The sequence below is a fragment of the Meriones unguiculatus genome, chromosome 14 (genome assembly GCF_030254825.1).
Source record: "Meriones unguiculatus strain TT.TT164.6M chromosome 14, Bangor_MerUng_6.1, whole genome shotgun sequence".
NCBI lineage: Eukaryota > Metazoa > Chordata > Mammalia > Rodentia > Muridae > Meriones > Meriones unguiculatus.
The window spans coordinates 86237080-86263082 of record NC_083361.1 but is presented as its reverse complement, the minus strand read 5'-3'; the positions used below and the strand labels follow the sequence as shown (position 1 = coordinate 86263082).

At 52.0% G+C, this 26003-nt stretch overlaps 1 protein-coding gene across 7 annotated transcripts in view; it reads left to right on the top strand.

Moving 5' to 3' along the window:
* The window catches only part of P2ry6 (pyrimidinergic receptor P2Y6), a 36700-nt gene extending 13904 nt beyond the window's left edge, over positions 1–22796 (top strand). For 3 of the 7 annotated variants that reach the window (XM_060367673.1, XM_021640962.2, XM_021640964.2), the window contains 2 exons: positions 20226–20461; positions 21094–22796. In XM_060367673.1, the coding sequence (XP_060223656.1) occupies positions 21218–22258 (1041 nt within the window). In that variant the 5' untranslated portion in view covers positions 20226–20461; positions 21094–21217 and the 3' untranslated portion in view covers positions 22259–22796. Of the gene's footprint in view, positions 1–14916; positions 14973–16617; positions 16752–20225; positions 20462–21093 lie in introns of those variants that run through there. The other 4 variants (XM_060367672.1, XM_021640965.2, XM_060367674.1 and 1 more) reach the window with 3 other exon arrangements.
* The last annotated feature ends 3207 nt before the right edge of the window (positions 22797–26003 follow it).

The following is a 26003-nucleotide window of genomic DNA, read 5'->3' as shown; positions in this document are numbered from 1 at the left end:
ATTAACAACAACCAAAAGGTCTGCAGCAGGTGACAGCTGAGCCAGGCTTCCCATGACAATGCTAGTTTTCATGGCCTGAAACAAAGTGGAAATTTTCTGTGACACTAAAGGCAGCTCTTGGTCCAGAGCGAGGGAAGCACTTTCCCTGCCACACCAGAGAAATAGGAGCAGCTGCTTCAACGAGTTCCGGGGTCCCGAGTGCCCTGAGCCTTCTAGCAGAGAATGGCAGAGGTGGTAAGGGGCAATAGGACCCGAGAGGAAGAAGTGAGACTCAGAAACAGCCGGGCTGGAGTCCAGGCACAGCATCTGCCAGCTGTGTGGTTCTCACACAGGCCATTACGCCTCTTAGAATCTTTATTATCTGTGAAATGGGATCATAGAACCTACCTGACCGGCCTCCCTGGTAAAATGAGAGCATGTATACAACATGACTTGTAGGTACTTAGGAAGGGTATCCTGGAGCAGAATTTCCCCTGGGCAGGGCTAAAATTTGAGGCAAAATACATGGCACATGAGATGTCAAAGCCTAGGACTGAAGAGATGGCACAGCAGCTACGAGCACTTCCTGCTCTCACAGAGGACCCGGGCTTGGCTCCCAGGACCCACACTGTGGCTCACAACCCTTTGTGACACCAATTCTAGGGTACCGACACCCCCTTCTGACCTCCAAGGTCACCAGACAGAGATGAGGTGCACGTACAGACAGACAAAGTACTCATCCACACAAAACAAAAGTAAACTCACTTTGACCTGTCAGAGCCCACCCAACACTCACCAGTTCTTGGCACAGTGCAGTCTCCAATTGACGGCCTTATCTGTATCCCCATCACACAGAGGCGAAAATGCCTCCATGCTAGAGGGAAAGGAGAGACTCAAAGGAGCTAGTCCCACTTGTGAAATATTTCAACAGTAAAGTAGAAAAAGATTATGCTCAGAACTCACCCTTGGCCCAGGCCTCCTGGCCAAAATGAAAATCTCTGCTTCTGACTTCCAAGCTCATGTGAGATTCACTGAGGTCCCCACCCCTGCCCTGTTACAGACCCAGCTCAGTGAATACCGTAACTCATGGTTCATAGGCAGGGAAACAGGCACTCGGAGGGTCAGATGGACTCAAAGTCGTAGAACTAGGAGAAGCAGAGGGAGGATTTAAACGCAGGACTCTCCTGTTCCACAAATGTGAGGCCTCCAGACAGAAATATGCACATTAAAAATGGCAAAAATATGGACAACAACACAATTAGGAGCTGCACACATGCCCAGCACTCAGGAGGACAGAGGCAGGTGGATCTGTAAGTTCAAGACCAGCCTCATCTACAAACTGAGTCCAGGACAGCCAAGGCTACACAGAGAAACCCTGTCTCGAAAAAACAAAACAAAACAAACAAAGAACAATTAGGAGAACACAAAGTGAAAAGCTACAACACACCACTTCATACCCAGTAGGGTGGCTATGATAAAAAAATGAACAAGAAGAAATGCCAGCAAGGCTGGAAATGTGGTTCAGCTGGGAGAGTGCACACCCACGTGTGCGCAGTCACAGGCACAACGGTGCCCACCCGTGACTCCAGCAGCTGGGAGGTAGAACCAGGAAGGCCAGTACATCTGGGTCATCTTTGGCTACATAGTGAGCTCAAGGACAGCCTGGGCTACACAAGACCATGTCTCAGGAAGAAAACAAAGGTTACAGCAGAGATGTGAAATTAGAATTCTCATGTACTGCTGGTGAGGACCTAAAATTGCCCAGTTCTTAGGAATGCAATTGAACAGTTCCTCAAAAATTAAACCTAAAATGATCACATGAACCAGTAGTTCCACCCTTAGGCACACACCCAAGAAAAGTGAAAGTGCCCCCGTGGGCTGGGTGTGGCAGCAGCATAGAAGCAACACTTGGTACGCCGAAACATGAGGGCTGATGAGAGCTCGGGTGGCCTGAGACACAGCTGTGAGACCCAAACACAAAACAAAAACCAGGGGCTGGAAAGATGGCTCGGCAGTCAAGACACAGGTCCAGGCCCCCACGTCAGGCAGATCACAGCTTGCCTGTAACCTTAGCTCCAAGGGATCCAGTGCTATCTTCTGTTCCCCTCAGGCACCTGACACACACGCAAACACACACACGTTTTTCAAAGCAACCCTAGGTTGGAGAAATGGCTCAGGGGCTAAAAGCACTGGCTGTTCTTCTAGAGGACCAAGGTTCAATTCCCAGCACCCACATGGTGGCTCACAACCAATTTTAACTCCAGTTCCAGGATCTGGTGCTCACTTCTGGTCCCTGCAGGCCCTGCACACAAGTAGTATACAGACACACAGGCAGGCAGAAACCCTCATACATATCAAATAAATTTTAAGCTGGGCAGTGGTGGTGCACGCCTTTAATCCCAGCACTCAGAAGGCAGAGGCAGGCAATCTCTGAGTTCAGAGCCATCTTAGTCTACAGAATGAGGTTCAGGCAAGCCAGAGCTGCACAGAGAAACCTTATCTAGAAAATCATTAATTAATTAATTTTCAATTTTTCTTTTTGTTTGTTTGTTTTTGAAACAGGTTTCCTCTGTGTAGCCCTGGCTGTCTTGGAACTTGGTCTTTAGACCAGGCTAGCCTTGAACTCAGAGATCCACCTGCCTTTGCCAAGGGCTAGGATTAAAGATGTGTACCACCAAACCAAGCCAATTTTTAAACTCTTATACACAGATGTTCATAACAGTCAAGAGTAGAAGTAATGTAAATGTCCACACACCGATAAATGAATAAACAAAATATTGCATGTCCGGATGATGGGAAATTATTATTCAGCAATGAGATTCAAAGTCTGCTCTATGTTACCACACAAACGACCCTGTGTTACAGGAATAAGCCAGACACAAAAGAAGCACATGTATAATTTCAGTGACACAAAATATCCAGAAACAATACATCCAGAAACACAAAAAGATGTTTACTAGTTTGGAGGAGAGGGGGGAAACAAAATAGCGAGTAGCCTTCCTAATGCTGCGACCCTTTAATACAGTTCCTCGTGTTGTGGTGGCCCCCCCACCAATAAATTATTTTCTTGCTACTTCATAACTGTGATTTCGCTGCTATTATGAACTGTAAATATCTGCTATGCAGGTACCTGATGTGTGACCCCACAGGGGTCACCATGTACAGGTTGAGAACCACTGCTTTAGGGCTAATGGAGATATTCTTCCATGGTCACTCGGTCCTGTGGTCTTTGGGCCTGTGCTAGGGTGGAGCACCAGGGCAGAAATGCATGGTAGAGAAGATATGGAGAGAGAGGCAGAGAGAGAGGGAGACAGAGGGAGAGAGAGGCAGAGAGAGAGGGAGACAGAGGGAGAGAGAGGCAGAGAGAGAGAGAGAGAGAGAGAGTCCCCCATTAAGGCATCTCCTCTGCCTGTGATCTGCTTTCTCCATCTAGAGCCCATCTCAGAACTATTCGCCATCTCCCAATAGTGCCATCAAGTAGGGACCACGCCTTCAAAATATAACATTTAAGATCCAAACTGTCCCACAGAAGACTGAGACTGGCACTAACCACAAAACAGGCGAGTAGAGAAGGTTCGCTGAGTTTCCTGGCAACTGACGGGAAAAGGGAGAAGCAGCTCCCAAGGCGAGGAGCATGATGGACTTTTAGAGAAGCTGACCTTTCAGAGACAACAGTCCTAAAACTAGAGTTGGGCCACTGTGTCCTAAAAACTGGGTTCCCGTGCCCACCCCCATGCGAGGTTCTGTTGGTAAGAGACTCAAGGGTTGTGAGCCACCATGCCAGCCTGCTCCGGTGTCACGAACGCTGGCCGAAGACATAAAGCTGGTGGTTAGAGGTAAAGAGCTTTGCTCCTCACAGCAACAGGCAGAACAGCAGCCCTTGGACCAGCTCTCTAGTTTCCACAGGCCGAGGCGATGCGGGTGCTGTGGGCTGTGGGACAAGGCTCAGCGTCAATGCCAGAGCTCAGGCGGTGTGTCTTTTGTGCCGCGCAGGCAACCTGCCTGGGCTCTGTCCCGTTCCCGACAGTCAACAGAGCAGATGCTGTTGATCCCTTCCCACGCTGTTTGCTCGAACACAGCCGGCTCTGCGCACGAGCTCTGCCAGGCTCTGCTGAACCCACAGAGGGCCGCCCCAGAGCACAGATGTGCTGTTCCGGGCTGGCAGCCCTGCCTCCCCTTTCCGGTTGAATCTGTTAAGACCATACACAACAAAACATATGCCACATTCCATTTTGCTCGTTTTTGTATTGTTTTGAGACAGGGTCTCCCAACGTAGGTTCAACTGGCTAGAACTTGCTTTACAGACCAGGTTAGCCTTGAATTCGCAGTAATCCTCAAGTGACTTCCAGGCTCTGTGAGATCCCAGAGGACACCACACCCAGCTTAATCCCCTTCAAATTAAAAGGAAAAGTACTCTGTATTTCTTTTTGGTTTGCATAGTATGAGTGTTTTGCTTGCATGTATGTATATCACATGTGTGCCTGGTGCCTGGAGAGGTCAGAAGAGGCCATCAGATCCCCTGGAACTGGGATAGTGGATGGTCATGAGCTACCATGTGGGTGCTGGGAACCAAACCCAGGTTTTCTGCAAGAGCAGCAAAGCTCTTACTGCTGAGCCATTTCTCCGGGCCATTTAACCCTTCCTGGGAGTATACAGCTAAGTCATATTAACACATATGCATTACCGTGCGGTAATTGCCAACCTCCATCTCTAGAACCTTATCAACCTAGCGGCATCCAAGGCCAAGCTGTGCCACAAGCTTGAAACCAGCCCCAGCCACACAGTGAGAGCTGGTCTCCCCACTTCCCTCCCAGCCCCTGCACCTCACTTCTGTCTCTGGATAAGCCCTTCCTGTAAGTGTGAGTGTCCATTGGCACAGTATGTCCAAGGTTCATCTTTGTCACAGCCCACTATCAGAACTTCCTCCCTCTCCAAGGCTCTGGTTTGGATTCCAGAGCTGGAACTGCTGGGTGATCTGCTAATTCTGAGGTGTGTGTTTAAGAATCCTCCATACTGTTTTTCACAGGGCCTGTGCCATTTTACGTTCCTGTCAGTAAGGTGCAGAATTTGCACTTCTCCATCTCCTCACTGACACTTGCTATTTTCTAGTTTGTGGTTTGGGCTTCACATTTTATTTGTGCGTGTGTGTGGTTTGTGTGCCTGTGTGCATGTATACCAGAAAATGGGCAGGTGGGTGGAGGCGATCCTGTGCCACAGCACATGTAACTTCTTGGGAGTCAGCTCTCCCCTTCCTCCCTGCTTTGAGGCAGAGTCTCTCTCGTTTCCTGCTGTGCTACCCAGAAATAACCTTCCTACCTGCCCATTCTCCTGTCTTACATAGGAGTGCCAGGACTACAGGTGCTGGCCAGCACATCTGGCTTCTTGTATGGATTCTAGAAGTACTTTCACCCCCTGAGCCATCTCCCTGGTGCCCATGCCCTGTGGTCATAGTCATGTACTGAGGATCTCTTGGCTTTAATTCTCATGTCTCTGATGATTAGTGGGGCTGAGCACCCTCTCACTGTGCATTAACCATTTGCTTATCTTCTTTGGAGAAGTGTCTATTCAAGCCCTTCACTGAGTTTGGGTTTTCATTTTGTTTTGTTCTTTTGTGTGTGTATGTGGTTTGTTTTTGTGTTTTGTGACAGGATCTCTCCATGTACCCCCTGGCTGGCCTGGTGCTCATTACTCATTCTGCAGACCACGCTAGCCCTGAATTGGTATTAATTCCTAACCAGACAAGATTTCCAAATTCTTTCATGGGGGAGGTGCTTTCTACTCTGATGATAATGCTCCTTTTTACACAAAGACTTTTCGTTTTGATGAAATCAAATTAATCCATTTTACTGTCGTTGCCTGTGCATTTGGTATCATGGTGGTGATTGTTTTAATTGTAAATATCCAACCCATTTAATTCCAAATTTATCCAATTTCTTTCTGGGACAAGTTTTTCAGCTCGCATGAAAAAAGGTCTGGGTCTGACACAGCTGGAGCCAGCACTTACATCATACTCTCTCTTTGTAATTCCTTCTCTGGGTTCCTATACACTCACTTAAATTCTCTCTAGAATTGTCAAGCTTTCACAGTCCTCACAGCTGATAACGTAGGTGAAAGGAGAGAAACTCTTCCTTCCATGCTGGTCACACAAAAATTCCTGAGGCAGATATTCCTCCCCTGAAGCTGTGCAGGAAGCTGACAGGCATCCCGGGTCGGTCAGGAAGCTCCGCTTCAGAGGACATCCTGCACGTTGGCTTCCCATGGATATATAGAGATTGCTTTTAGTTGGTTCTGAAGACTCCCTGGAGGAGGTGGCTCCTATGGAGATGGAGGGTGAGCCCAGGGCTGCTTTCTCTGCCACCCCAGATCCTCCCCAGCCCAGCTGTGGTGCTGTATGGATGTGGACTCTTGAGGTCATAGCCAGTAGCCATTCTGTACTGTCTATACATTCTAGCCTGTCTATACTGCCTTGGGATAAGGTCTTGGTGTCTTGTTTTCTTATCCTGAGGTGACAATGACAAGTCCTGTCTCACAGGGCCTTTATGAGGCTTGAATGGGGGCACATAAGGTCCAACCGCTTGGCTCATGATCATCACTAGCTCTATCTTTCTAACCATAGTTGCCAGGACACTGGCGTTTCCCACTCTGCTCACCATCGTTGAGGGCCTCACCTCTGCCCTCTCTGGTTACTCTGCCTGAAATGCCCTTGGCCTCTTGATTCCCTTGGCTGTTTCCTTACCCCTTGCTCCTTGGTGAGGTTTCCCTGCCTGCAGAATCCCTTCCTGCTTACGTCTCCTGAAGGATTCAGACACCCATGTCTGCTTGGGTTGCGGAAAGTGTCCCTGTCCACGCTGAGCTCCTGAGGGCAGGGCCTGCTTGCCCTGTCAATGCATTTTCTTTCAGTGGGCGTCTGCCATCTACCAACACGAGAAGAGGGAGCTCTAGGGAAGGAAACAGCACTGGCCAGGAAACAAAGGACAGAACAGCTGGTCTCAGGAACTCAGAGCGGAGCAGTGTGCGTGTGTGCATGCGTGCGTGCGTGCATGCGAGAGGCTGGGGGTGCTAAGAAGGGAGAAGTCAGCAGGTCCGGGTTCTGTGGTACTCAGCTCTGGGAAGCTAGAGAGGGCCAGGAAGACAAGTGAGGATGTCGGGGTTTTGCTGAGCCAGCTCTGCTAGCTCATGGAAACAGGATGAGCTGACAAACAAAACCACAGTGGACAGCAGAGCTTGGGGGCTGTGTAACAGGGCCTCAGCTATCCCGACAAGAAAGAGGCAAGGAATGGGCTCCAATCTATTGGCCTTTTCTTTGTTGGATTTAATGATTTTTTTTTTAAAAACAGGATCTCATGTAACCCAGGCTGGCTTCACTCTCAGCCTGTATCTGGGGATTATCTTGAACGCTGGATCCTCCCGTGTCTACCTCTTAAGTGTTAGGATTTCAGCTGTGTGTCGCCATGCAGTTTCCGCAGTGCTAGGGAGCAAACCCAGGGCTTCATGAATGCTGGACAAATACTTTGCCAACTGAGCTGCGTTCTAATCTAAATAGTAACTAGCTTTCCCATGCCATTCCATAGACTCTCCAACCTTTTCTCCACCCTGCATAGGGTTCAGATCAAGCAAGGACCCTGATGTTCAGGGACTCAGTAGGCTTGTAGGCTCTAACACTAGAACACACATCCCACCCCAGGAAGGCTGGTGGAGGCAGGGCTGGGGACAGAGCATAGCTGAACAGTGTCCATGAGACTGTAGGTGTGACCCTGAGCTCCACCGCCCAAGAGGAAACCAGACCAGGCCCACAGCACCCTGGAACAGCTGGCATACAGTTTCTTCCTGTTCTGCCCTGTTCGGCTTGGTGTGCCGAGACAGCCCATCATGGGAGGGAAGTGTGCCTTGGGAGCCAGGCTGGACACCAGAGCCAGGCAGTGCCCTGCTCCCACTAAATATCTTTGGGATTCATAAACCAGTTGCCCTGACTCCCAGCCCAACGACCAGATGGCCGTGCTGCCCCAGAACCAATGCCTCTCCTCTCTCGGACACAGTTTCCTGTCCCGCAAAAGCAGATATGCAATGAGAACTCGTGAATTCTAAGGGCATCCCTCTGCTGTCACAAGTGGGGTGACCTATGTGTGCCTGAAGGGGGGCCGAGATCTGGAATCTTCCAAGTTCCCAGAAACCTGAGCCAGTACCTTGCTTTTCTAGAAACAGGGAGCCAGACCGAAGTGAGGAAGTCCCTCCAGGTTGACTGAGTCACCAGAGTCACCTAGTCCCAGAGGGCCTTTTTGTTGTTGTTGTTGTTGCTGTTGTTTGTTTGTTTGTTTGTTTGAGACAGGGTCTTTCTGTGTACCCCTGGCTGTCCTGGAACTCACTCTGTAGAGCAGGCTGGCCTCAAACTCTTAGAGCTCTGACTCTGCCTCTCTCTAAGTTCCCGTTTTCCTCCTATGCCATCCGGGCAGGGGCCGGCCGGTCCTTTCCCACAAGCCTCAGATCAGTCCTCCTTCCCCGGCCCTGCATCAGCTTCAAGTGCTTCTGCGATGGGTGTCAAGCCACAGTCACCTGCAGTCGCTGAGCCCCTCAGCCCTCCAGCCTTGTTTGTCAGCTCATTTCGGAGGTTTCTTTATGGGCTCCTCAGTCTCATTTCGCCAGCCTCATCTAGGGGTGTCTGCTGCTCTCCCTCACTGTGCCCTGTGCTTGACCACAGGGCTGTGAGAAGTGGGTGCAGGCAGGAAGTGGATGGCTCACCCACAAGTCCGATGATGAAGGAGGAAGAGACACATCTGGAGAGATATGTGAGGTCAAGGGAGCGTGGCTGGATTTTTTCTGAGAGGGAAGTGCTGGCTGAGGGTAAGGAGCCAAGAGGAAAGCTAAGGAAGGGAAGGAGGGAAGAAAGGAGCAGATGGTTCACTAGGTGGCAGGAAGTTGAAGCTGATCCATCATCTAAGGGCTGCTGGGATTGAAGATGTAGAAGTGAGGACAGAGAAAAGTAGGCTGAGAAGAGAGGGAAGTAAAGTCATGCCAGCTCAAGCAAAAGGTGGGAGAGCCAGCAGAGGGAGGGAGACAGTAGCACTCAGTCCTGTCCTCAAGCCATGCTTAAGGTACCAACTCACTGGCTGTGTACACATAGGTCTGGGTCCTGAGGTAGGGTGCAGGTAGCCCAGGGAGGCCCGGGTGCTCCTGCACCAGAGGCCAGGTCAGGGGCCCCATACAGAAGGGGCAGTTATGTAAAGCTGGAAGCTGGGAACACAGGCCAAGCAGACAGAAGCCAATGTGGGTGCCCAGGAGAGATTCAGATCAGAGAGGAGAGACGCCTGAGATGACAGAGGACAGGGCAGAGAACTGAGACAGGCAGCCTATTCCGCAGTTCAGCTGGGGTCGCTCACATCCTGATCTGCTCAGAAGGCCAGACAGCAACAGCTCCAGAAGTAGCCTGTGCATAACTTAGTCTCTGCTGCTCCCGGCCCCCTCAAACCACACACTGCAAGTCAAAACGAGGCTTGCCGCACAAAGTTCAAGCCAAGTTCCCGTGCACCCCATTAGGGTTCTACTCCCAACCCCAGTGTACACAAGCTTGAGCCACTCCTGGGATTCCACTCTCCCACAAATACTTCCTGAGCACCTACTGTGTGCAGGCACCCTCCTAGAGTGGGGATACTGCAAAGGAAAGCTGAAAACCTGGTGATCGCACCAACAAATAAGTGGAACAGTTGTTCAAGGATGGTGAGTGCAGACAAGCACAGCAGTGCACACTTGAGTCCACGCACTTGAAAGGCTAAGCCAGGAGGATCACCATGAGTTCCAGGACAGCCTGGGCTACAGAGTAAGGCTCTGCCTTAAAAACACAAACAAAATGGGCCTGGTGTATAGCTCAGCTGGCAGAGCCCTTATCTAGGATGCATGAATACTGGGTCCTCAGATGCATAAGCTAGGCCTCTAACCCCAGAGCCTGGGAAGTCCGGGATCATCTTCAGCTACGTAGTGAGTTTGAGGCTAGCCTGGGCTACGAGAGACCCTGTCTTAAGGAAGAAAGGAAAGAAAGAAAGGAAGAAAGAAAAAAAGGAAGGAAGGAAGGAAGGAAGGAAGGAAGGAAGGAAAGGATGAAGGGGAGGGGGTTGCTGTTGAGATGGCTCAGCAGGTAAGGACACTTGCCCCCAAGCCTGACCGGAGTTCAGTCTCCCGGACAGATATGCTAGGAGGAGGAGGAGAAGGGGGCGGGGAGAACTGATTCCTCTGAGTTGCTCTCTGACCTCCAACTCTTGCACTACGACTCTCAAATGTGTGCGCGCGCACATGTAAATAAACATTACAAAGCACACATATAAATAAACGAATGTAGTAATGAAGAGCCAAAGGTGCCGAGGAGAAAAATATAACAGATCAGGGGAAATCCCACACATGTGTAGGCTTTAGCTAGGGTGGCGAAGGAAGGACTCTCAGGGATGGTGTCATCTGAGTGACACTTGAAGGGAGAGAGAGCGCTCTGTGTTCTTCACAGCTCTGTCCACGGCAGAAGCCACCTGTCACCCCCCAGCCTCCCCCACTTCACGCTGAGCCAGGAGTCACTTTGATATCCCTCTAATGTCCCTCCTGGCCAACCTCAGACACCTGCGAAACCCTCTCCCACCTACATGGGTGGGCCCCAGTCCCACGAGGTCCACACCGGAGGATGGAAGGTAACCTCCAGACCTCTCTGGACACATGCTGGGAGGTGCATAGCACGCCTGGCTACAGGTCTGTTTTGAAGTTTTTCTGTCACATGGCATGCGGCCCAGGTTCCCCTGGATCTAGAAGTGAGCTTAGGAATCCGGTGGTGGGAATGAATGATCTTGCGATGATTCCCCACAAGGTAGAGTCAGTGAGTAGCAGCGTATCTCAGGGCCTGGGGTGACCACGCACATCTCCCAAGGAGCTTCCTCAGTGTGGCCTATGTCAGACCTGGGAGAAGTAAGCTCCGTATCAAGTTTGGAAACAGGGGTCAGACAAGCCGCTTCGGAGGCTTTAAGGTCTCTCTGGGGAGAAGAGGAGCTCCAAGTCATGTGATCTTGAGACCTGTCTGCTTCAGCAGATCTAGAACCCAGAGTCCTGCCACTGACTCCTGACTCTGGGGGTCAGAGGGATGTCTTGTCTCTGTCAGGCGGGCTCAGGCCTCAGGAGATGCTAGATGTTAGAGCAGGACCTGCGACAGGAGCCGGCTCTCATGAGAGGTGAGCTGTCCTCTGAGGCTCCCCCGGCCCAGCCTTACACTAGAACCGTGCACAGAACTGGGTACCTTCGGGTCTTGCTATCTTGTCTCTGAAATGGGCAATAAACACTCAGGTGGTGTGGGTGAACGCGCCTTCCTAAGATTGAGACTGGGGAATCAGGCAGGCCACAATTCCTGTGGCCAGTGCCCCAGCTCCCAACAAATATGTCATCAGTCCAGACGGCTCAGTGTGTAAAAGTGATTGCCACCAAGAAGCCCGAAGCTACATGGTAGAAGGAGGAAACTGGCAACCACAAGTTGTCTTCTGACCTCCACACACACACACACACACACACACACACACACACTCACACACACACAGTAAGTGACTGAACTCAATAGCAACGAGGTAGAGGCCTGTGTCTTATCTCCATGGACTGGCTTCACTCATCTAACCTTTCCCAGGGTTTTCAGGGAACTGGAGAGCTAAGAGCAAAGCGTATCTTGTCGTCAGTGTCTCACAAAGTTAGAAGAGGGAGGGAGTTAGTCTGTGTGATCCAGACCCTTGGGTCCCGCCTCTTAACCTCCATTGTTTTAGCCTCTTGCTAGGAACTGGTGCAGAGGCGGTTCTATTGTGTGCACTGGCAGTCTCCTAACCGCCTTGGCTTCAGGTTTCTGGTAGGAAAATGTCACCTCTCTTCCCAGCACTGACTTTATCATTACTCAAATCTGCATTCAGCTCCCAGCTGGCCATTGACTCACCGTCACTGTGGACAAGTCACCAATGTGTCTAAGCCAAGTCATCACTGTGACAAAAATCTGTGAGACAGTCATCTAAGTATTTGTTTTGGTTCACGATTTCAAAGGTTTCCATCTCTCGGCCTCAGAGCTATGGGCCTGCAGCAAAGCAGGAACCTCACAGTGGAGGCACGGCCGGAACAAGGCTGCTCCCCTTGCAGCAGCTAGAAGTTGAGAGGGGGAGGGAGGAAGAGAAGAACAAGACACATCCTTCAAAGCCTCACCCTCTTGACCGAGTTCCTCCAACCATCCAACCGGAACAATGCATGAGCCAATTCACTGAGGCCAATGGCCCTATCCCCTACCAGCTGGGGACAAAGCCTTACACATACACACACGAGCTTTTAAGGGGACACCGCAATAGCCCACCTGAGTCTCTCTGCAGTGGGACCAGAACCACGAATTCCATGTAAGGTTCCAGCGCCAGAGCCTCTAACCCAGGGTCCACTTCCACTGAGCAGCCAAGGAGTTAGCACTGAGATCAGGGCACATGGGCCCAAGGATGTAAAGTTATCTCTCTAGGATACCCAGCAGGTGGAGTCCAGTTGGCTTCCACTCTCCTGCCTGGGGCTACTGAGATGACGGTGGTCAGGCTGAGAACTTCCCTTGCTGCCATGGTGCTCCACCAGACAGCTCCTCAGTCCCCACCTGCCCTCCTGATCCAGTTTTCCATGCAGAGACGACGAAATTCTAGACCAACACTGCGTGAGAGGATGTGCTGGCCCTACTACAGGTCAGAACCATAGGCAAGCTGGCTGGTTTAATAATATCTATTTAAAGCTGAGGCGTGGTGGTACACAGCTTTTATCCCAGCAGTCAAGAGGGAGAGGCAGGTGGATCTTTGTGAGCTGGAAGCCAGCCTGGTCTACAAAGTGAGTTCTAAGACAGCCAGGGATTAAACAAAGAAACTCTGTCTAGAATAGATAGATAGATAGATAGATAGATAGATAGATAGATAGATAGATAATATTTTATATATTATCCATATCAATTTTTGCACATGAGTGTGGGTGCCTGTGGAGGTCAGAGGCATCAGATTCCCTGAAGTTAGAGTTACAGGCAGTTGTAAGTCGACTGATACAGAGTCTGGGAACCAAACCCTGATCTTCTGCAAGAACAGCATAAGCTCTTAACCACTTAGCAATCTCTCCAGGCCTTTCCTTCCTTTTCTTACTATAAAGTCTCATGTATCCCAGGCTGCCTTTGAACTCACATAGCTGAGAACCACCTTAAACTCTGGATCTGCCTGCTTCCATCCCCCCATGCATGGATTACGCAGTGCTAGGGACCAGATCCAGGGTTTTGTAACATTCAGCAAGTATTCTGCCAGCAAAGCTACATCCCCAGCTCCTCTTTCCAATTTGCTACGTACCTGAGGATGAACTTGAACTTCTGAGAGCAGGTGGTTTGTTTGGTTGGTTGGTTTTGGTGTTTGTTTGTTTGAGACAGGGTTTCTCTGGTAGCCTTGGCTGTCCTAGACTCCCTTTGTAGACCAGACTGTCCTCGAACTCACAGAGATCTGTCTGCCTCTCCTCTGAGTGCTGGGCTTACATGTGTACCTGGCTGAATTTGAACTCCTACCTTCATAGTGTAAGGGCTATAGGCCTGCACTTCGTACCTGGCTTTGGAAGGTTGATATCAAGGAATAGAAACCCAGGTCTAGTAGACTGAGGCAAATAAGTGTTAGTGGGAAGTTAAGGCCTCAGGCATAGCTGGACCCAGAGTTCGGTGGTTCTCAGGGGGCTGTGTGCGCCTTTCTCTACTCTTCCACCCTTGGATTGTGACAGTCTCCTCCCTAAGATAGCCAGGGATTAAATTGTGGTTGTATTTCCATAGGCCCATGCCTGGCACACAGTCCAGACAGCTGTGACAGCTTCACAAGCCCAGAAAAAATAAATAAAATTCCTCTCCTTCTCAACCATCCAGCAAAACTCCAGCCTGGACTTCCTGACACCCAGTGGGGGACACTCACCACCCCTGAGGTGGTCACAGGGGCCCCGAGGAGCACAATGGGCAGGTCACTCTCCCATGTCGTCTGAAACGAGGGCTCCTCCAACAGGCCACTGCTGGCCTGAGCCGCATCTTCCCAGCACTTCCTGGAGCCTGGTTACTGGAGGGTGGACAGGTCTGGGTCACTAGTGGACTGCAGCTAACTTAAGTCCACACAGCAGAGCAGCTGGCGTTTACTGGGAGGCTGACTAGCCGGTCTGCAGGGAAAGGGAGAGCCTGGGGCCCTGGGCCAGGCTTTATCGGAAGTGCTGGTAGAGGCAGGGGTCCCAGAAGGAGGGCTATGAAATTCCTACCCATGGAAGCAAAGGAAGGGGCCCCAGACCCAGGCTGCAGCTTCTCCTTCATACTCAGAGTGGCTTTCAGTTCCACATGGTCCCTGCTGAGCAGAACAGAGAAGGGGAAGTACAAAGGGAGAAGAGAAAGCAGATCCCTGACCTCCCTGCAGCCCTGTGCTGGGTTTTCTTTCTGTAGCCCGGTGGGACCAGAACTGTCCAAGCGGGGATTCCGTCCCCTGCCCACTGTCCTCTTCCTGCCATGGGCTGGCATCAGGAACCCGGCCCCAGGCTGGATAGAGGTGGGTTCCAGGGCACTCAGGCTGGATGCCACACAGGCTCAGGGCTCTGTGATTCCTGGAACAGAGGACATAATGTCTCTGTAAGGAAGAGAACATGCTACCATAAGTTTCTCAGGATCAGAGAGGGTGGACAGCTGGCCCGAGGCCACGCAGCAGGCTGATGGTGGGTCTTAGCCTGACTCAGAAGAAGGAAACCAAGTCTTGGCCACTAACATCCTGTGCCTTTGCTGCTGAAGTCACGGGCCAGGGGTACAGTAAGGGGCTTTCCTAGCTTGGTTTCCTGGCAAGGAGGCAGCCCAAGTTGGGAAGCTTCTCCCCAGATCCAGCAGCAGGGGACTGTAGGTGGTGACTCAGGCTTCCAGCTCCTGCCTCTGTCCTACAGGCTTCCTCGTCTAGACATGAAGGGCCATGCAGAAGGAACCCTGAGACCCCAAAGATGTGAGTAGCACCAAGAGCATTGAACCAGTCCTGGTGTCTACATCCAATTGATGACGATGCAGGACTGACCTCACAGTTACCACCTGGACTGAGAAAAAAGAACGAAGTGGAGGCTGTCCCTTGGTGGGGTGAAGGGCTGTGGTATTTTTGTGGTGGAAGTAGAGCTGGAGTAGAGCTGGGTGGAGGATGCCTGCTGTCAGGGTGAGACGCTCAGCTGCTGCGAGCACATTGAGAGGCAGAGGATCGGAGAGGCCTGAGCTTGTTGGGGTGGATACATAGGAAGAAACCCGAGGAGAGCCAGAGGAATGCGGCTGGGGACACCTGCCCTGGGCTTGCTCAGTGCCAGCCTGGGGTGGCCCCTGAAGCGTGGGCACCAGCCTGGTCCTCATCCAGGTCAGCTGTCCACTGGCGCCATCTCATGGCTACAGGCTCTCATTACAGGAAAAACTCCGGTCCCTGGAGGAGCCAAAACCATGTAGAGGTCTGACCCAATCCTTGCCCCGTCTTACTTTACACCTTCAAAGTTGCTTGGTCTTGGGACTGACCCTGGTGCCATTGGAGACTGTCCTGGGAACACCAAAAGAGACTAGCCACTGGGAAGGCCAGGTCACCGTATCGGCTCGGAGCTCCAGGCACACGCCCGAATGGACTGAGCTGCCCAGTTTGTACACAGCTGGCCAAGTGTCTACCTTCTATCGGGGCCTCACTCTGGTTGAAAGTTTCATCTCCCTCTCGGTTCCCCAGTCCTGTAAAGTGGGCTTGGGGCAAGCTCAGCGTACGGACGGCCTCTACATCCTAGAAGCCTCCTCCACGAGTGAGAGAGTGAAAAGAATCCTGTCTATGATATTTCAACACGCAGGTGGCAGCTGTGACATCCCAGCCAGCAGCTAAGAGAGGCAGATGAGGGTGGGAGCAGAGCTTACCAGCTTGGCATTCTCTCGGCGCCCTACCCCCACCCACCCTCCTCAGGGGCTCCCCACCAAAGCCCATCTCCTTCCCCTCCGAATGCTGCCTCCACCCTGGGGAACACCTCTCATCCTCTGGTTCTTCCAACAGCTACCAAGCCCCATTTCTGTGACCACCACCACACCCACCCTCATGAGCCTGGTTCTTTGTGTCGAAGGGACAGTGACTGCTAATTGGGGAATGCTGGGGGAGCTGATAGCATACAGCGGGTGCTTAATAAAGGCTTGCGCTGACAAGGACATGTGGGGATGAAAGAGTGAGAAGTAGATAGTTAAGCGGGTACCTAAGAGGATTGTCACCTCGAGGGAGGCGCCGCTGGGCATGTCAGTCGATGTTCTACCCAATGAACAGAGTATGGGGAGGATGGGATCGGAGAAATGGATGGATTCTGGGTGGCTCAGGTGTGACAGCTAAGGGAAGTGTTGGGAGCTGTGGTAACCCTCCTGCCCTGGAGAACGCTGAGGAGACCTGTGTGGAAAGTGGTCTGCTCGCCCCATCCCTCTTTCTGTCCCCTCCTCCCACAGCTGGAGAGGGAGTTCTGGGAAGGATGCCTTTTGTTCAGCTCCGTGCTCTTTCAGGATGTTTCCGCCAGGCTAAGGTGTGGGGGGTGGGGGTGGCAGGGAGGAGTCCCCTACGCCCCCACCAAGGACTATTTCAGTCAGAGCCAGAAGGGTCAGGAAGCAGAGGAAGCTGTCCAAAGCCACGCCAGAGATGTGACAGCGTGGCTGAGGACATGGGCAGCTCTGCGTCTGAGTGTCCTTTGCCCAAACACGCTTTGTACCATCAACCCATGTCAGTGATTGGACGCTGCATGTGAGTGTCTGGGTCTTGAGGAAATGGGCCTATGTGGGGTGGGATAGGGGTGGATGGACAAGCTGGGTGGGGTCTGTTCAGCCGAGGACTCAAAGGAGGGTAAGATGGGCTCTTGAGCATTGCAGGGCTTAGGTTCTGAGCTTAGGGGGTGCTTCGGTTCTGACCCTGGAGGGGGACTTAGGTTCTGGCTAGGAGAGGTGGACTAAGAGCATGTCTGTGAAGAGATCAGCAAAGATGGACAGACCAAAGAGGGGGCTGCGTCTGTTGCCAGTGGCTATGCAGTGTTGGGAACAGTGTGATGAATTTGAGGAAAGACAGGGATGAGGGCAGTGTGGAGAACACTTGGGGGGCTTTCAGACAGTGCCAGCGGGCTGCGGGAGCCTTGGACATCAGGAGAGGGCTTAGGTGTTTCCCTATGAGCAGAGGCGCTTCTTAAAAGCTTCCTACTGCAGGCGGCATAGCTGCAGTCCAGAGAGAAGCTGGGGTTTGGGCTGGTCTAGAACTTAGAGTGCAGCCGTGGATGACAGATAGGATAGCCAGCATTACTTGTTGCCCACAGTTGAGGTCAAGGGACCCCTCCCTCTGGTCATCCTCTGAAGGAGTGAGAACACTCAGCCTCCCTTGGTCCTCAGAGATGGAGTGGCTGGGAAGCAGATATGCCCGAGGTCTACTCAAAGGCCCTTTTCTGTGGTTCTTGCTCCTTCCAGAGGAGGATAAAATCTTGGAAGGACCAGTCTCCCCAGAGTGCTGGGTAAACAAGAAAGCACTGGAGTTTTGCCAAACGCTCTCTCTGGGGCTGTGGTCAGAAAGCAATAGGCCTCCCTAAGGAAGGATAGGGACATGGTTGCTTCCACCTATGCCTGCCCCACCCTGTCCCCACTTGGGGTGCTCTACCCCCCCCCCCATCTACTGATGAAAACTCTCCTCAGCCACCAGGGTCATCACTCTCCTGGGAAAGGTCTTTTTACTCACTTATTTACTGGCATGTGCTTAGATATCTTGTGTGAGTGCACTGTTTGCGTGATGTACCTACGGAGGTCAGAGGTCAGAGGACAGCTTGCTGGAGGGGCCTGCTCTCTCCTTCCACCATTTGGCTCCTAGGGCTTGAACTCAGGCTGTGAGCTCTAAGAGCAGACACTGGCCCACACTGGCCTCTCCCTCAGACTAGCACACCGTAGCTGTCCCTGCCTGCTCTCCAGGCCTCTGTGACCTGGACAGTGCTGTCCCTGCCTGCATGCCAGGCCTCTGTGACCCGAACCAGACGTTAGCGAACTCCAGGCAGGTGAAAGCAAGAGCATGACTGCACAAAAGAAGAACCCTGAGGAATGAGGGTGACTCTGGATGAGCCAGCCTGTCCGGACCGTGACTTCACAGTTTCCACCGTCCTCCTTACGTGCACATGTCTCGGCTGAGCCTCAGAACTAGAGCGTGGACTGAAAGCCCGGTTTCAGCTAATAATCAAAGGCAATGAGGGAGGTGGGGTGCAGGCCAGAGAATCTAAACACTATTATTTTGCCCAGAATTTTTAAAAAATAATTTATTAATATCAAATTAGAAATTAGAAAAAACAATTTGACTCTATACAATGTTTGTTTGTTTTTCAAGACAGGGTTTCTCTGCGTAGACCAAGCTGGCCTCGAACTCACAGAGATCCACCTGCCTCTACCTCCCTGAGTGCCGGGATTACAAGTATGAGCAATGGCACCCAGCTCTATACAGTGTTTTAAAATACTGTAATCTTCCTTAGCAGACCAGTTCACAGTAGCAGTTAGTACAGCCGGGCAGGTGACACATGCCTGTAATCCCAGCTGCTTGGGACCCAGACGCTGGAAGATCACAATTCAAGGCCTGCCTGTGTCACAGAGTGAGGTCAAGGTCAGCCTGAGAAACTCAGTGAGACCGTCTTTAAAAAATGGGGTGGGTGGGAGCTGGCAGGATGGCTCAGCAGATGAAGGTACCTACTGCTCAGACCTGGTGACCTGAGTTCAGTGCTCAGAGCCCGTGTAAAGGTGGAAGGAGAGAGCCGACTCCACAGAGCCCATTCCCTCCTGAATCCTGCGGCATGCGTGTGATTGCACACACACACAGTATGTTTTTAAGACTGGAGACATAGCTCAGTGGTAGAGCGCTCACCTAACACATGGGAAGCCCTGGATCCAACCCCTATTGTCAGTCCCTAAAACAAACAAACAAACAAACAAACAAACAAGCTATCCCCTGGGGCTGAGCCTGGTGCTCGTCCCAGACAAATATCAGCTTATCCCTTTATAAGTGGGGAAACTGAGGCACTAATGCTAAGTAATATGCTCAAGACCACGCGTCTCACACATGGCAGAGCTGGGATTTGAACGTGAGCGTCAGAACCAAAGTCCAGCTCTATGACTCTCCACACATTTGCAAGGCTTCCTCCTTTCCCCGTGCCTCAGCTTTTCTGAAACAGAAAAGGGAGGGGGCTGTCAAGAAGGCTGCTTCCTAGATGCACTGGACTCAGGCTGTAAATTCTCTCGAGACATCGGCAATACAAAAAAGCCATCACTCAGAAGTATTTGGAGGACTGGTGCTGCCAAGCCCTGGGAAGCCAGCCCGGACTGACGGGAGACGGGGCATCATATAGGATGCAAGGACACACTTACTGAGCGCCTCCTGCATTCCAGGTGCATGCACATTACTGTCTAGAAAACGGGTCTAGAAGACACATGACATGGCCAGGGTCGCACAGTGTGGCAGCAGAGAAGGCACCGCCAGAACCCAGCTCTGTCTAGCTCCAAAGCTACCCTTGTAACCTGAGCATTCAATGGCTGTGGATGGTGGGTTCTGGCTCCGACTGTTTCTAACTCACTGACTCTGACCCTGCCTGCTCCTCACAGTACCTAATTTCCGCCTCTGTAAAGTTTGGCCCTCTTGGTTCCTGATTGGTTCCCCCTGAGTGAAACGGAGTTTCACTCCCGAGGCCACCAGGGATACTTCCTCCTCCTCCTCCTCCTCCTCCTCCTCCTCCTCCTCTTCTTCTTCTCCTTCAGATTTATTTTTATTCTCTTCTGATTCTGTGTTTTGCCTGCTTGTATGTCCGTATGAGTTTGTTGATCTAGTGGAACCAGAGTTACAGGCGGTTGTGAGCTGCCATGTAGGTGCTGGGAATTGAACCTGGGTCCTCTAGAAGAGCAGTCAGTGCTCTTAACCACGCAGCCATCTGCATGTGTGCTCATGCGTGTCCATATGTGTGCAGATGCCCACAGACACCAGAGGCATCGGATCCTCTGAAGCTAGAGGATCAGGGTCAGGGTCAGGGTCAGGGTCAGGGTTAGGAGGAGTTGTGAGTTATGAGGAGTTGTCTTGCATACAGGAGCAGTAGCTGAGTGACTTGAGCAGCTCCACAGAACTCAACCCCACATCCACACAACCCCACCCCCACACCCTCACAGTGGACTGGAAAAAAAGTTCCTGGAGCACCGAGTCACCTCTCTTGTTTTGCAGATAAACTGTGACTGAAAGACCAATGGCTGTGGACGCAGGAATGCAGGCTGAAGACAGCCGCACTTCCCTCAGCGAGCTCTGGCTGTGCGCACTGTCCTCGGGAGTCAACTAGGAGTCCCCAGAGCTCTCTACCCTGGACCCAAGCTGCCGCGAAGACACAGAGGAAACCTGGTACTGAGGACACAGTACCAAACCTGGTACTTCTTCATAAAAGGTCTTCCAGCTGCATGAGACAGGTACACACCCCATTACTGCATTCCTACCCCTCAGAGGGCACAGGAGAAGCCCCGTGTGCTTCTAACCTGATGGCAGCACCCCCCCCCCCCCCCGCTCAGATGGGTAAATCAGAAGGTAAATCCCTACCCGAGATCAGGCAGGGAGTAACTATGTGACCCGAAGCCCATCACTCACTCTCCTCGAAGAGACATCTGACTAGGGTTCTGAGGATTGAACAGAAGTTCATGGGGGAAAGCTGAGAGGAAATAAATAGCAGAGAAAGAAATTGACGCCTTGAATCCCAGCACTTGGGAGGCAGAGGCCAGGCCAGTGAGTTCCAGGACAACCGGGGCTACACAGTGAAACCCTGTCTCAAAAACCAAAAAGAAGGGCTGGAGGTTAAGAGCACTGGATCCTCTTTCTAAAGGTCCTGAGTTCAATTCCCAGAAACCACATGGTGGCTCACCACCATCTATAATGAGTTCTGATGCCCTCTTCTGGCCTGCAGGTGTATATGCAGGCAGAACATTGTATACATAATAAATAAACCTTCAAACAAATCAAAAAACAAAAACCAAAAAGAAAAAAAAAATAAAATCACTTGGATTTCTCCCAAGCTTGAGCTTTACTGGAGTATACATTTCCATGACAGAAGGTTTGTGCAGACCTTTACGGGGTGATGAGACTAAGAGACGACCAAGTTAAGGCCTAAGTTCACACCAGTAGACCAGCGCACAGGCCCACTGAGTGGCCGGTGCGTGTGCCACTGACGTGGCATGCGCTGCTTTCCCAGATCCTCGGAGCCCAGGAAAAGCAGTCACCGCGCGGTTATGGAGCGCGACAATGGCACCATCCAGGCTCCGGGCCTGCTGCCCACCACGTGCGTCTACCGCGAGGACTTCAAGCGCCTGCTGCTCCCCCCGGCGTACTGCGTGGTGCTGGCGGTCGGCCTGCCGCTCAACGTGTGCGTCATCTCCCAGCTCTGCGCCTCGCGCCGGGCCCTGACCCGCTCGGCCGTCTACACCCTGAACCTGGCCCTGGCGGACCTGCTCTACGCCTGCTCGCTGCCCCTGCTGGTCTATAACTACGCCAGAGGGGACCACTGGCCCTTCGGGGACCTCGCCTGCCGCCTGGTGCGCTTCCTCTTCTATGCCAACCTGCACGGCAGCATCCTGTTCCTCACCTGCATTAGCTTCCAGCGCTACCTGGGCATCTGCCACCCGCTGGCCCCCTGGCACAAGCGCGGGGGTCGCCGCGCTGCCTGGGTGGTGTGCGCGGCCGTGTGGCTGGCCGTGACGGCCCAGTGCCTGCCCACGGCGCTCTTCGCCGCCACGGGAATCCAGCGCAACCGCACGGTCTGCTACGACCTGAGCCCGCCCGCCCTGTCGGCCCGCTACCTGCCCTACGGCATGGCGCTCACGGTCATCGGCTTCCTGCTGCCCTTCGCGGCGCTGCTGGCCTGCTACTGCCGCATGGCGCGCCACCTGTGCCGCCGGGACGGCCCGGCAGGACCCGTGGCCCAGGAGCGGCGCAGCAAGGCGGCCCGTATGGCTGTGGTGGTGGCCGCCGTCTTCGCCATCAGCTTCCTGCCCTTCCACATCACCAAGACGGCCTACTTGGCCGTGCGCTCCACGCCGGGCGTCTCCTGCCCCGTGCTGGAGACCTTCGCTGCGGCCTACAAAGGCACGCGGCCCTTCGCCAGCGCCAACAGCGTGCTGGACCCCATCCTCTTCTACTTCACGCAGCAGAAGTTCCGGCGGCAGCCCCACGAGCTCCTGCGGAGGCTCACGGCCAAGTGGCAGCGGCGGAGAGCCTGAGGCCCCCGGGCGGCCCCGAGGCGCTAGCTGCGATGTTTGCCAACCCGGCCACGGTGCCTGAAGCTTCCCCCAATTCCAAGCCGTGCAGAGAGGCAAACCTCGGCTCAACAGGCCTGGGCCTCAGAGGTTCTACATCAGCCACAGAGCGAAGAGCCCGACATTTCAGGGACTGGTCAGTTCGTGCGTGTTATCCCAGAACTCAGGGTGTTGTGACTGGAGGACAACAAGTTGCAGGCCAGCCTGGTCTACACGGCGACATCCTGTCTCAGACAATCGAGGGTTGGGACTAGAGCTCCGTAGCACATGCCTGGAGTATGCTAGGCCCTGGGTTCAATCCCCAGCACCGAAAAGTCCAACAAAGGTCTCCTCCCTGACCTCTGTTGTGTTTACAAGGTGGAGGGGGCCGCTGGTGCACTCATGACCGTGAGGGCACGGCCCCTTCTGGACAGCAACAAGCTGGGGAAGCTCACGTTCCCACATTCCCATCCATTTGCCAAGACTTTTTCATAAGGAAGAGAAATACATGTGTTTTTGCGGCTGTTGTTGTTGTGTTTATTTGTTTTGAAGCCATTGCATGTGTATACACACACACACACACACACACACACACACACACACTGCCAAGCCACAAAGAATCCTTTAGTCAGATTCCATCATCCCCTAGGTGGAAAGCAGGCAGTGATTTAATTGGGATAGGGTCAGGATGTAGGCTGGAACCCGATGGGAGCTAAGAACCAGGGGTTGGAGATGCCCAGGAGGCCTCGTAGCGATGGCTGGTCACATAGGGAGGGTAGCCTCAGTGTGGCTGCAGGCTGGGGGGTGCACACATGCCATACAACAGAAAACCCAGACGGCCCCAAACCACGGTGGCCTACTCCATCCTGGCTCTCACGGTGCCGCCTAATGCTGAACCCTTACACACTTCCGCCACAAGCATGGAAGTTCATCAGTGCTGCCAGTGGCTGGACATCCATGAAGACAACGGGTCGATACTAGAACAGTTCATGCACCAGAATTAATCATACCAGCACGCGGCACTTAAACCTTAGCAGCGTAACCCTGAGGAACACGAAGTCCCTGTAAATTATATGCAGCAATGTCTGTTCTGTGAAGTTATAAAGGACTAAAGCGGGCGTGCTGGCTCGTGGCTCTAGTCACAGCACGTGGGAGGCCACGAAGGTGAGCCTGAACTATGAGGCTTTGTTTCTATGCCTATTTTTTAATTTTAAATCTTATGTTCTACTTATTGAGTGTGCAGAGGTCAGAGGACAACTTTCAGGGATTGGTTCTCTTCTTCTACCATACAGGCCCAGGGATCAAATTCAGGAGGTCAGGCTGGGCAGCACGTGCCTTTACCTGCTGACCTCAGGTACTTTCAGTTTTAGTTCAAAAAATGAAAACAATCACAGAAGCCTATAATCCTACAGAGACTGAAGAGAAGGGCTGAGTTCAAGGCCTGACTGGGTTAGTTACAGAATGAGTTCAGGGGCAGCTTGAGTAACCTAGGGAAACCCTGTCTCAAAAAAAGGGGGAGATGTGTGTTGGTGGCATAAAACTTGTTTACTGTGTATGAGGTCCAGAGTTCAATCCTAGCAACACACACACACACACACACACACACACACACGCATGCATGTACATGCACACACATACACACAGAGAGAGCAACAAAACAAAATGAAACTGGAAAGCATGTAGGAGGGACAGAGTGGTGAATTCCCAGCAGGACACACAGACAGGCTGTGCATTTCGGGCCAGCCTGGTCTACAGTGAGTTCCAAGACAGCCAGGTCTGTTACACAGAGACTCTTTGTCTCAAAAAACAAAACAAACAAACAACTCAAAGCAAAACAAAACACAGAAACAAATAAAAATCCAAAATATGCCTGTAACGATTCTAAGAAAAGTACATGCTGAGGCAGGAGAGCAGGAAGCTGAGGTCAGCTGGGGCTACATATACTAAGACCTTGTCTTAAAACAAAACAAAACAAAAGCAACAACAACAAAACCAACAAAGATGCTAAAATGAAAACAGCGTGAGGACTGTGCAGACGCAATAAATTCAAACAAGCTGGAGAGATGGCTTAGAGTCAGGAACACTTACTGCTCTTGTAGAGGACCGAGGTTCGGTTCCCGGCACCCACCACATGACAGCTCATAAGTGAACCTCTCTTTTGTCCTCCTCAGGCAGTGAGTAGGCACACACATGGTGCACATATGTACATGCAGGCAAAACACGCACAAAAAATAACAATAAATCTTAAAAATGAAACAAAAAGGCCAGGCGCAGAGGTGCATGTATGTAATCCTAACTCCTGGGAGGAAGGGCATACCCAGTTACCTTCAGCTGAGGCTGGGCTGGGTGGGGGCAGAGAGAGAGAGGAGAGAGGTGGGGGAGAGAGGGGAGAGAGGGAAGAGAGAGGGAAGTGGGGGGAGAAGGAAAGAGAGAAAATGTGAACTCTGACTGGCACAGATCTGAGATGAGGCTGGGGCCATCTCTCAGTGGTAGGACACAGGAATGAAACAGAAGCTGCCATAAAGGTCCTAGGCTATTTTGGTTTTTTGGTGAGAGTCAACCAAGTAACTGATGAGAATGTGAAGTGGACAAGGGAGGCTAACTAGTGAAATCCGGTGCACTCTAGGTCTAATGACGGAGGTTCAGGTAGTTTCAGAGAGATTCTGTTTGGTTTTGGGAAGGAGTCGGAAGCCAAACCTCCCGTTCAGACAGCTCCTTTCCCGGCTATCACAGTTCTATGAAGTTCCAACGTCTGTCCTGCCATGACCTTGACCATCCAACCTTTCCATGTTGATTTTCCAAGGACTTCCACAGCTCTGACGTCACGGGGCTACCTCCTGAGTAGATTGGTCACTGCGTTCACTCATTCTCCACAGACGCTCACAGACATGACTTCCTGTGACTCCAGCTCCAAGGGATCCGAGACACATACATGCGTGCAAAAGAGACATATACATGCAGGCCGAAACAGTCACACACAGCTGGGCGGTGGCACGCGCCTGTAATCCCAGCACTCGGGGAGGCAGAGGCAGGTGGATCTCTGTGCATTCGAGGCCAGCCTGGTCTACAAAGCCAGTGCAGGACAGCTAAGGCCACACAGAGAAACCCTGTCTCAAAACAAAACCAAACAGAAAAGAACAAAACAAATACCCATACACATAAAACAAACAAACAATAAATAAATAAATAAAAGAGATGCCATTCTGCCTAGCCAAGATCCTTAAAAATTCTCCCTCCCAAGTGTGGCCAGAGGCCAGGACAGCTTACTCCATCCAAGTATAGGTGACAGGCCTCTTGGATCTATGGCTTTAGCCTCTGTATTTCATCAAATTGCCCATTCATGATGTGAGATAAAGACCTGCCTCAGAAGTGACATAAAGGCAGAATTTAACAGTGCCGGGCAGTAGTGGTGCAGGCCTTTAATCGCAGCACTTGAAGAGAGAGAGGCAGGTGCATCTCTGTGAGTTTGAGGCCAGCCTGGTCTACAGAGTTCTGGGACAGACAGAGAAACCCTGTCTCTAACAAACAAACAAAAGAAACGAGCGTGAAGGAGATGGAAAAGCACATACTTTGGGGCTGGGGCTGAGCAGTAGAGCAGCTGCCAAATATGCCCAAAGCCCTAGGTTTGATCCAAGCACAACAAAAGAAAAGGGCACATCGGGCCGAAGGAGCCATCGTTGTGGAGGGCTGCGGTGACCCCCACACCTACTTGCTTAGGGGAAGCCTGGCC